Source organism: Perca flavescens, chromosome 16, assembly GCF_004354835.1.
Source record: "Perca flavescens isolate YP-PL-M2 chromosome 16, PFLA_1.0, whole genome shotgun sequence".
NCBI lineage: Eukaryota > Metazoa > Chordata > Actinopteri > Perciformes > Percidae > Perca > Perca flavescens.
In genome coordinates, this window is record NC_041346.1 from 24,081,542 (window position 1) to 24,094,247 (window position 12,706).

At 42.0% G+C, this 12,706-nt stretch overlaps 1 protein-coding gene across 10 annotated transcripts in view; it reads left to right on the plus strand.

Annotated features, from left to right (window-relative positions):
* Positions 1 to 12,706, plus strand: part of LOC114570634 (disabled homolog 2-interacting protein) — a 176,294-nt gene that overhangs the window by 123,246 nt on the left and 40,342 nt on the right. For all 10 annotated transcript variants that reach the window (XM_028601014.1, XM_028601015.1, XM_028601016.1 and 7 more), the window contains 2 exons: positions 9,798 to 9,951; positions 10,979 to 11,077. In XM_028601014.1, the coding sequence (XP_028456815.1) occupies positions 9,798 to 9,951; positions 10,979 to 11,077 (253 nt within the window). The remainder of the gene's footprint in view (positions 1 to 9,797; positions 9,952 to 10,978; positions 11,078 to 12,706) is intronic.

Consider the following 12,706-nt stretch of genomic DNA (forward strand, 5'->3'; position numbering starts at 1 on the left):
GGAAGCCTGCCAGCTGCAGCGCAGAGTCCGGTATTAATCCACAGAGCCACGTCTCCGTGAAGCACAAAACAGCAGATGAAGAAAAGTCCCTGTTTCTAACCAACAGCAGTTGTAGTTCCTCCAGTTTGTTGGGCAGTGAGCGCACGTTAGAGAGGAATATTCCCGGTAATGGTGTGCGTAATCCTCGCTGGCGGAGACACACAAGCACTCCGGCCCGTTTCCCTCTCCTCCGGCGTTTCACTGCATGAGCAAAGGTGAGCGCACCTTTGACCAGAATGTCCAAAATTTCCAGTGAAGGGAGAAGAAAAGTGGGAAATAAGTCCGATGGTGTTGTTCAGACCTCACATTCAGTGTAAGTTCAAAAAAACATTTATAATGCTGGGTTTTGCTTTATTCCTTGTCCAAGCATTCGTTAACAGTCTGTCCATGTTCCTGTTGTTCTGGTGAAAATATACTATAAATATATATAGACCGTTGATAGTCTGGTCCAACTGAGAAAACCCCTAATGTTGAATTGTACTAATGGAGTTATGTGGGACAGAGAGAGAGAGAGAGAGAAAGAAAGAGAGAAACAATTGATCTTTTCTCTTGCTCAGTTGTTCAAGAAAAGTAGGATTGGATACATAAGTGGAATATAGCTTAATATCTTAGAAACCATTTGTCATTATGACAAAGTACTTTTAGATTTGCTTGCTTAGTAAATACTGTATATGACATTTCAGTACCATCAATTAATAATCCATCATGTGAGGGATTAGTACGACCGTTTCTGAAGGCAAAGGCATTTTTTAAGAAGACATTGTGCACTGTACTGTTTAATCAGCCATAATCATATTTAGTCTTCTGCTCCATTTCTGGCAGCGTCTTTATGTGTATGTGAGTGTTGGTCCTGCTTGGGGAATACCACATGTGTGTGAATGTGTGTGGGTGACTAGTCACACTAGGCCAGGGACATGAAGTCATGAGACCGAGTATTCCACTAGGCTGTATGACTAAAAAACAAATTATGTGTATTTTAGTTCACCCATATTGAATAATGATGGGGTTTTTCCCCACATGTCCCATAACGTGCATTGTTTAAATCAATATACCAATCACACCACATTAGGGAGTTCCAGGAAGGCCATTAGTAGTATGACATTCGACCTTTGCCCTCTGACCATAGCTGCTACCTAAGGAGTTACTCATTAGTGCGACCTTTGGCCTCATTATACAATCTCTGTCATGACAATGTTTTGGCTGTCCTATTTGGATCACCCCCCCACACTAATGTATTTACTGTGAATAGAGCTGTGGACACACACCCACACATAGACATTCCTTTCGGCGTAACAAAGTCCATTCTACTGTAGAAGCCACGTATTATGCTCCAATGACCTGTTCACGCTTTGCTTTTAGAACTCACCTGGGAATAGGGCTGGTTACCGAATTCAATACTTTTTAGGCACTAACCGAATTGCCTCCTTTGTATCCAGTATCGAAAAATGTCTCATCATTCAATATCAAATTTAAGTACCTAAGGAGGAAATCTCATTAGCGTCAGTGAGCCAGTAAGCATGCAGCATGCTTCAACAAAGATCTAATTATGCTGGTGATTGGCTGTCTTAACGTAACAATTCGTAGAGGCATGCAGGAAAAACTCTGTCAGGCCAGAGACAGGGCTCACGTAGTAGGAGCTGAAAAATAAATACAAATTTTTTTGCCGTAATGTTGTCACTTCTTTTTGTTAAAATGGATTTCATGAATTGGAATCGAAAAAAGTATCCTTTAGAAACCGGTATTAAAGTCACGGTATTGGTATCGGTACGGGATTTACCCAGCCCTGAATACACTCATGAAGTCACCACAAATAAAAAATTAAAAAAGGCTTCACAGATCATCACTAGTAACTGGCATGCCATATTCTGCAGCTGCTATTGTGATCTCCTCTGTCCAGTCGCTGTGTTCACGGCCAGCTGTTCTGTTCTCTTTCACTCTGCACATGACCTGAGATCCAAACCCCGGTTTTGGCCTCCTGCAGTGAGTGTCCTAGCAGATGTTACACTGAATTACCTCCTAGCCTAGCAGGGACTCTACGCTCTCACTGTAATCAAGCTGTGCATTAGTGTGTGTGTCTATGTGCGTTACAGCCTGGCTCAGTGGCTACGTTAGCTCTCCCAACAGTTGTTCTCCAACAGCCTGATCTCAGTTACCAGCCAACCTTCCCCACAATGAAGTGTGTCTGCCAGCGCTCTGAGTCAGGCATCCCTTCAGACTCAGGCATCCCTTCAGACTCTGAAAACAGACTCCTAGAGGAGCTGATCATTTAGGAGATACTGAATGCTAAAGCAAACTCCCTCCTTTCCTGTGTATGTATGTGTCTGTTTAGTGAAAAGGGGTGTGTTTGCATGCTATATATTTAGCTAATTTATCTATAGCTCTAACTGGTTTCCTTATTTTTTGTTGTTGGTCACACCATAACTACGGTTTTTATTCCCTCTTGTTTGCGGCAGCGATGCCTGGGGCAGTGTCTCTCTCTCTCTCTCTCTCTTTCTCTCTTTCTCCCCTTTTCCAAGCATAGTCTCGCTTTTGTCTTGTGTGTATTAGACCGCTGGCACTGTAAGAGCCTAAAGAGCCGACGCCATCGACCAGCACAGGTGCCGCAAAGCACTAATGCACTGGATATGGACCAACATGGACTTGACTGTGCCCACTCATCTATGTTACCCATCTGTTTAAATGCACATTTTTGTGTTTTCCCTTTCACTGTCATTGTTATCGCTTTCATGGCCATACGACACAGCCAATCAGGACCCAGAGAGATCACGGATGGATGAGCTGAAAGGTTTTTTGATTCAGAGTCTCCATACATACTGTGTGGGAATTTTCCTATAGGGGTTATTATGGCGAAGGAAATTATGGCACACATTAGCTGCTGCATGTCCAGCTCACTTCACTCGCTCTCAACCTCAACCTCTGTCTTCGTCTCCAGAGATCATTCTTTCCCTGCAGTGTGTCTGAATTCGATAGTGAATGAGGTTTGCTCTGCTGTTCTGTTGACTGGATCCTCTCGCCTCCCCGATTGGTGTTTGGGCTCCAAGGCCTGTAGCCACATGTCAGTGGTTCAGCTCAAACATTCGCCGTTCTGCACCAGCAGTATCTGACAGGATCCCCCTTTTCTCTTTCCCTTGCCTCCTCTTGACTCCTCTTCTTTCTGTCCCTCGCTGTGGGCCAGACGTTTGTTTTGTTGTCTGTATTCTCCTGCTACCCATCACACAACTGTTCACTCCAGTGCAGGTGACAATCGCCAGATGGCAGGTTGACGCATGAAGAAATGGGTTCAACCACAACACAAATGCCATTGTTTTGCTGAATAACGTGAATTAAAGACATGAATCAGCAAAAAATTCGGACAATGATTTGTCATATTTGAACTTCCTCCCTGGGCCTCATAATTTCAGCCAAGCACTAAGGAAAAACGTACCACATTTGCTTGGATCAAATGAGCTATCAGACCCGTGACAGAGTACTCTGCAGTGTGACAGACATGTAGTTGTTTCATCACAGCCTGTGGTCCTATCCAATGACTCAGCCAAAGTCAAAGCAGTGGGAATAATGGACACATTATTGTGTTAGGCTTGATGCATGAATAATGGCTTTTTTGTCTGGTTGCCTGTCTCTGCAGTGCATGTGTTTCATAATCAAGCTTGGACAATTAGGGTGCTGTGTGTGTGTGTGTGTGTGTGTGTGTGGGGGGGGTGTTTGGTTGTTAACTGTGATGTTTTCTGTAAATGAGGTTAAGAAATATGTATGTATCTTTGAGGTAGGCTGACGTTTTGATCTGTATATGGACATTTGCCACTATTCCAAACAATTGAAATATCAACCACTGGTAGATCTCATTCACCAACTTGGATACAACTGTAAACTAATAACTCTGATATTTGGAAGCTTAGGCCATGTCCATAAGAATGTGGTCAGAGGGATGCAGCTAGGGGGGCTGCAAAAAAGGAGGCAAAAAGACTTGCAATATTTTGATCTGTTTCAGCCATCATAGGGAGCGTGCAAATATATATGGAGACGGAGATGCTATGGTCATCCTTAATGTGTTGAGTATTATAAATGGAAAGACCTGTAAAAGTATGTGAGCCATGTAGACCTGTCACCTTGTCAATGACTCTTCCCATAGTACTTGGGTCTTGTATGTTTTCTTGCGATGCCTTTTAGATCCAAATAAAAGCATTTAAGTGTGTGTGTGTGTGTGTGTGTGTGTGTGTGTGTGTGTGTGTGTGTGTGTGTGTGTGTGTGTGTGTGTGTGTTTCGTTGTTAACTGTGATGTTTTTTGCTTGGATGTTTGAGTTCAGGATGTCTAAGTGCCATAGACTGTCAAAAATAGATATTTCCCATACAGCCTGCCTGAAACAGTCATTGATACAAATATGAAAGCAGTAGCCTTATACTAAACACGATAAGATTTTTTTTTTAAATCCACTTATTTTACACATAGTTTAATAGTCATGAGTTTTATTTTTCAGCCTGTTAAAAAGAAAGATGATTATTGCCCTCCCATCAGGGCTCAGGAGGCAGCTTTGTCAAGTACGCGAAAATAACCTTAACAATGTTGCATTATGTTATTTAGTTAATAATCCCTGCACTGTTCACTTTTGCGCTGTCACCATTGCACACAGTCTACCATAGCACCTTATCATGGTCATTGCATTTCCGTGAGTGATTTTTATTTTTATTCTTATGTATGTGTGATACGTGTGTGTAAATGTGTTTGCTGTGTTATGGTTGTCTAAGCTACTGGATGCCTAAAATTTCCTTCAGGATGAATAAAGTATCTATCTATCTATCTATCTATCTATCTATCTATCTATCTATCTATCTATCTATCTATCTATCTATCTAACTGTGATGTTTTCTACTTGGATGTTTGAGTTCAGGGCCCAGTTGCTTGTAGAGTGCTGGTTGGTGTTGCTGGCTGGCTAGACCTTTTTGTTTTGAGCCCTATCTACAAGCCCATCCAGCTGTGAGGGGCAGTGAATGATGTTTTAGGCTCTATCCAGTCAGGGATATAAATATGATGGAAACTCTGTGTATTGCAACCTCAGTTACAAACCACTTGTCCAACCACTGTGCTGCAAGTCTTATCAAACCATCTCATTTGGTTTCACATCTGCATTTTCCCAAGCATTATCATTTCCACTTTACGTGTCTGTCTTCGTGTTACTTATTTTATATTTTTCGTACAAAGTTTCACATTCATTTTTGTGATGATACACGAGAGGCACAAACTGGGTTTAATGATCCACATCATTTTCATACTCCAAACCATTCAGTGAGCCCACAAGCCCTGTATGAAAGCATCTGCATTTGTTCTGTTTCTGTATTCATTTGATCAGGTTTTACAAAACATATATTTTGCTAAAGTACAATACATTAGTCTAACCTAACCTCCATAGGAACAAGTGAGTGTAAGATGTTGTCAGACTGTGTGTCTTTGTTGATGATATGCATGCAGGTCTCATGTGTTCATGTGGTAGAGAGCATTATTAACTAGAAATTGCTGTACCAGTCTGCGAGTGAAAAGCGCATTGATTGCTGTAAATGCTGGTCTAACAGCAAAGTGAAATGCTGTGTAAACACTGTGCGGGGCAGTTACCACAGAAAACACTGTTAGCAAGAAGACTTCAACATCAGACCTCTTAACGCTAACTGGAGGCTCTCTCTCTTGAGAAATGTAGTTTTTCTAGGTTACGTCAGAAGCTTTAGCTTTGGTCGTCGGGGTCATTTTACATGTTGGTTATTACAGTAGCGTGAGTGCAAGCGTAAGTCAACGCGTATTATTTCCTGTGTGAAGTTTAACTCCACTTCACATGCACGCTAACGTGCTGCTGTAAGTGCATGTAATTTTAGTGAAACAACATGTAATTGTAGGGAAAATAATGCATACTCTTGTAGGAACACAATAGCAAGTAGACTTTCAAAGGCTGTTATTTGGAGTTGCAGTACATTAGTTCAGCCTATCTCGAGCTATCAGTACAAATTAAGTCTCTTGTGGTATAGCCAGCTAGCCAGCAAGTCAGTGTGTTAGAAGTCTAAGTGCTCTGACGCCTATATGGGCCCGAGTTTTCAGACTATATCAGATCCCAGACAGGCTATCAGATGAACTCTTTTATTTTTTTTATTTTTTTGGGATGCAGAGACAAAGCGCACTGGGGTGCAGCCCAGACACACTCAGAATCCATTACTCTGCTCTGCCCTCCCCTGTACTTACTCCTAACTGAGTTTCTATTGAACCTCAGCAGGGCACAGTGCATCTAGATGCCAGACTGTGCTGATAGGATTTGGCGTAATGCAGTGGCATAACTTCCTAAATAGCTAATGTGCATCTACATCGCCAGCCAAATAGGTGTTTAAATTTAAGAAGTAACTTAGCAACACTTACTAATGCACCAGAAGAAGAAATAAAGGTGTTGCAGCACAGGACGAGAGTTATTAAGGATATTTTCACTGGTCGTGCCTTCTCATTTCAGACTTAAAGTTATCTTTCTTTCTAAGCTTGTGCATGAAAAAACGGAGGGTAAATGCCAGAACATTTTATTTCTACTGAAAAGTTTCTACACTTGGCTGAGTTGAAAAAGGTGGCATATCAAAATAGAGCTGCAAAGATTAATCGATTAGTTGTCAACTCTTTTTCGGTTTGAGTAATTCTTTTAAGACAAAAGTAAAAATTCTTTGATTCCAGCTTCTTAAATGTGAATATGTTCTAGTTTCTTCTCTCCTCTGTGACAGTAAACTGAATATCTTTGAGTTGTGGATAAAGCAAGACATTTGAGGATGTCATCTTGGGCTTTTGGGAAACACTGATCCCCATTTTTCACAATTTTAGACATTTTAGAGACCAAACAACTAATCAATTAATCGAGAAACAAATCAACAGATTAATCGACTATGAAAATAATCGTTAGTTGCAGCCGTATATCGAAAAATAAAAGGCAGACAGAAACAGATTTGTTGTGGTACCTGCTTCTGCTACTGTAGACATTCTGCCACCCTCTGTTTCTGCCCCCCATTACTATAGCACTGATTAAAACACCACAGGGTACGCGTGGATCAGAAGAGACAAATCAATTAATTGAAAAAATATAAATACAAATGCCATTAGGCGGTAACCAGCAGTGAGATGCCATGACGTGCAGAGCTACCGCTGTTCTTTATGGCTTGACCTTTTTAATGATGTATTTTAGTACAGGGCTTTACTGTATATAGTTCTGTCTGTGTGTACTGTAGAAGCCACTGGAAGTCTCTCTGCATAGTATCTGAAAAATATAAGGCCAGAAGACCAAGAAGGATAGAATGATTGGTGGCCAAGAGAGGAGAAGGGAGATAAACACAGTAAGAGAGATCAACACAACAGTGAAAGAAGAGAAGAAGAGAGTGTGATGGAAAGAGGTGTACCAGAGAGTCTGAAAAAATCCACCCAACATAAACTTTACCCCACCACCTCAGGTAAACACTGACTGAGAGAGAAAGACAAAGGGTGGAAGATAAATGGAGGCAGAGTAATGGAGGATTATCAAGGACAGATACGGATGTTTGCAGAGAACAGACGACGTTGGGGGAAGGGAACCAAAGAGTAGAGAAACAAGGAGACCAGGACAGCAGGCCCTGCTTTTAAATATCAGCTGTTATTTGTAGAGGCTGACATGAACATGTCAGACTGGGTGATGTAGAAGTTATGAGCAGATTTCAAACGCCAGGCAGTCTTTCATTGTCATTGTTACAAAGTGGCTTACAATAGGCTGTAAATTACACATTACAGTACAATTTAATACAGTGCCATACAGATGACAGGCAGCATTATTATTCATCAATTCGTACTTCCACAGTCTCTTACTGTGCTAATATCATATGCTGAGAGAAAAAGACAACCATGAAGCAGCATAAAATATATTCCTTTTTTCGAAGATGCATTCTTCTCTGTGCTGCAACTTCTCTTCACAACATGCAGAATATTACTGCTTTTGGCGAGCTACACTGGCCGCACGTTCCTGTCCATTTTCACAGGAAGAATACTCCCATGCTTCTTATTTGTCTAAATATTAGAAATGTGTATGCTACCAGTTGAGTAAAATGTCTCAGTCTGTTTGTGAGTCATACAAACATCATCATGCAGCTTTTGGAACAGTGGGCATATGTTTCCATCCCTTCCTGTCTCCCTCCCTGTTTCCCCTCCTCTCCGCTTCCTTGACTCGCTCTCTGTTCTGCCCAGTACCCAGTCAGCCAATCACGAAGCAGAGCTAGGTGCAAACACGCTTCCCCTGCAGCTGTGCTTTGGAAAAGGCTAGGAGCTCCTAAAACTAGATTCTCATATGCAAAAGCTATGCTAAAGGTGTTTGCACAGTGTGTGTGTGTGTGTGTGTGTGTGTGTGTGTGTGTGTGTGTGTGTGGGCACGTGTGGGCACGTGTGCGTGCGTGCGTGATCATTATCCACTCCACATTGGACAGTGGATTTGACAACAAAGCCGGCTGACTGTACAAAGGGCTGCATGCTGTTGCTAATCTGTCATTACGGCTGCTGCATTTTCTCTAGAATGCTTTTTTTTTTTTTTTTAATCCACAGAATAGATGTACAGTGCTCTCACGCACACACACACACACAAAAACACACAGGCCTGCTCTCATACATGGGATTAGTGTGTAAACTGTCCATAAAGGGCACTGTTAACAGAATGTTCTCACTCATTTCGCGAGCAATTGACCCTCTGTCTTCCTCGTCCTGCCAGTGTCAGGGGCTAATGCTTGTGCAGCTCGCCTGTCACTGCTTACAGCCCTTGCTAGCATATTTAGCTCTTCATCCTCTTATCACTGTGACGATGACTGGAACATGGACAAGGTTGATGCTCAATAGAACCACAAGAGCACCTAGTGCTGGTGTTTGACTATACGTGACTAAAGACAACTATTACTTTTACTTCACTTCACGACATATTGGAGAATAGCATACTTGTTACAACATGTTTGGTTAATTATTAAGCTGAATAATGTGGATCGTATACGGTCACAGGCAAATATACACTGCATGGAGACACACATTTGCTTTTTCCTGGTGACAGCCATTAACTAATTCTTGTAAAAACACAGAAAGTAGGGCGACATCAAACAGCGGAAAGCTCTTTACTTTGTCTCCTAATCTTCTTTGGCTAAAAAAATGGCCAGGAATAGGGCTTCAGGGTTGTCTTTGTCAGAAATATTGAACACTTTCTAAACTGCACTCTAAATTCCTGCCACAGTGGAGAAGAGTTGACAGGGTTGTGAGTTTGTTGAAGTGAAGCTCCACAAAACAGATAGCAAATGGGTTTCACTTTGAAGCATTGTCACATCATGGAAACTGTCTAAGCTTGACCATTAATGATAATCGTTGATATGAATGGCTTCCTATTTCTAGTGGTTCCACTGCATCCGTTTGCAGCGCAGCTCGACTCAAATCTGCCGTGCTTTTTCATTAATCCATTGATGTTTCAAGTTGTAAATGAGAAGTCACAAAGCATCCATTTAGCAAGGAAGCTTAGAAGTGGGTGCGTGAACATGTGTTGATGTAGTGTGCGACCTTGTCACGTCGAGGACTCACTCGCTGACTTTGAGGCAAGTGGAGCGTTCTCTCTTCGTCATCCTCTCACTCTCTTCCTTCACACTCACCACGAACGCTCGCTAATACGCGCAGTACATATGCTCCCTCTCTCTCTCGCACTTCCTCTACTCAGACTCTGCAGGGTGACTCAGTTCTTTCCCTCTCCTTTTGTCACTCTTAGATCTCATCTGATGCCAAGGCTGAAGGAGTCTCGCTCCCATGAGTCATTGCTCTGCCCCAGTAGCGCTGTGGAAGCCCTGGACCTAAGTATGGAGGACGAGGTTGTCATCAAGCCGGTTCACAGCAGCATCCTCGGGCAGGACTACTGCTTTGAGGTGAGGGGCCACACATACGCACACACACACACACACACATAGATGATATACAGTACAATACATGAACACACACGCCTGTAATATACAGTACATAAATACACAAATACTACAGAACATCCCCACTGCTTCATTAAAGCATCCAAGCACAGCTATAGATCTGGTGTTGCTGCTGTTTAGAGTTATTTCAGCCATTAAGGCCCTGCAAGTAAAAGTACTGTTCATTTTCTCCCTCGACGATGTTTGGTGAGTGGAATTTGGAATTTGGAGCACATCAGTACAAAAACAGTTGTGGTGCTTTGAGCAAAAGTAAAAGAGCATTTTTTTAGCGTCTCTAATTCATTGTTTTGTTTTTTTCTCAATTAATCGTTTGATCTAAAAAATGTCAGACAATTGTGGAAAATGCCCATTTCAATTCGATTCGGCGGCTGCTCTGACTTCACATCTCTATTGCAACTCCAGTTTTTGATTAGCTGCAGATGGCCAATTATAGCCAAAAGTTCAGATACACACAGCTTTTTCTGTATTAAATAACACAGAAGCAAGTGACTGTGGTTACATTTTGTATCGTCATGATCATCAGCGGACTTGAGTAATTTCCAACACATTGCCTCTAATCACTGTAAGAGTCACGTGTGCACAAACATACATACATGCAGCTGTAGCTACGGAGCCTCAGGGTGAGAGAAAACACTGAATACTTTAAATTCTCCACTGCCTCCCGTAGAGACCTGAAATCTCCACTAATCTGTATTATCCTGCTCATTACATCATTCTGTTTCTTTTTTTTCCCCCGCTCGTTTCTGCTCTTTCTGTTCTCTCGCCGTCCCACTGTGCATTATTTTAATTATCCAGTCAACAACCAGCCTGCCAAGCAGCCGTCTCTCTGAAAGTGGTATTTCAGAACTAGGTTTAGCAAAACATTCTGTTCGACTTCTTCTCTGTCATTGTTATGCATGGTGTTTGATCATTTAAGCATTCATTTTCCTTCTCTCTCTCACTCTCTCTCTCTCTCTCTGTGTGGCTGTAGGTCACCACCTCCACAGGAAGCAAATGTTTTTCCTGCCGTTCATCAGCCGAGAGAGACAAATGGATGGAGAATCTGAGGAGAGCAGTACAACCCAACAAGGTACAAACCACACTTTGCAACATCAATAGTTATCAAAACAGTGATCTACGTGGTGTTTGACATTGTGTCGTAACTCGCGCAACAATGCAGTCTGATGTGGTAACATGCAGCTGTGCCCTTCCTGCGCTGTATAACTAAAGGGCAGAGGACACAGAGGTTGCAGGGAGGAACACCGAGACTCCCAAAGTGCATTTCTCCCGAGCGTTGATACCATCTGTAGTCTTGACAAACACAGCTGTGGCAGAATGAAAGTGGCAAACACATCAAGCCAAGAAAATAGTCCTCATCTCACAGCGTCTTCGCTCCTTCATCTGTCATTATTAAGTACATGACTCATTAATTACAACTTTGGAAGAAGAAAAAAAAGCTCCCTAATAACGTTGCAGTCCTCTTACTCCTTGGCTCTTTTTGGCAAAGAGGTGTTATTTCTGTCTCTCTCTGTTTTTCCTTTGCGTTTTTAATTATTTCATGATTTTGAGTGATTTGCAGAGAGAGTTGGAATGCAGTGTTTTTTTTTTTTTTTTTTTTTTGTTTTGGCAGACATAGAAACTGGAGTCAGATACTGATATTGTTTGGAACTAGATACGGAAGTCTCTGGAGTTGTTTTAAAGGTCCCATGGCAAGAATCTTTCAATTTATGAGTTTTTTTTTTTATGTTAATATGCGTTCCCCCAGCCTGCTTATGGTCCCCCTGTGGCTAGAAATGGTGATAGGTGTAAACCGAGCCCTGGGCTGATCTGGAATCACCACCTGTTGGCGATAGATGGGCCAAATCAACCAATCAGATCAAACTCTTGCAGAAACCAGTCGGGAGAAGAGCAAAAACATCTTTTCCTCTGAGAAAAGCCTCCAGTGCCGTTTTTTGCTCTTCTTTCAATGAAGGAGTACTTTCTAATTCAGATAAAACTTGCGCGATAGCTACACTCATCTCATCGGTGGAAGCTGCCATGTTTAGACTAACCGTCGCTTCTCGTTGCCTTGCTTTCTCGTAAACCCTCGTCAAAACCATAGGCGTCGATTTCGGTGGGGACGGTGGGTACACGTACCTACCAGATTTCGTCATGAGTCATTTTGTACCCACCACTTTTTTTTTAAAACCTTGAGCTCAATTTAGTTAAAAAAAAAAAAAGTCCATAACACATACTTCTTGAGCGACAGATGCAAAAACACAACAGTCTCTATCCCCACAGGGCAGGCACAGACACAGCCGCTCTGTTGCTGCGCAGGCTGCACCCATCTCTGTTCACAACACTGCCACTGTCGGGACCTTCTGCTTAATGGTGTGGTTTAATGTACCTCAACAACGATCAATGATCACCAAATTTCTCATGGCCATATCTTGTAATGAACACTTAAGCCTGTCAAAAGAACTAAACCGAAATCCAACGATTATATAATTTATCTCACATTAGCGTTTTTCTTCTTCATTGGCGCCTATGGCGAGGAAAAAGCTTGTACCTAAACAATGATCAATGATTACCAAATTTCTCTGTCATATTGCTCCTCATAACCACTGAAAACTGTCAAAAAAATCTAACCAGAAATGTGGTGATGATTGATCGTTGTTTAGGTACATTAATAGGCTTTTTCACGTTATGACTTATAAAGCCTATGAGAACCATTCGTAGT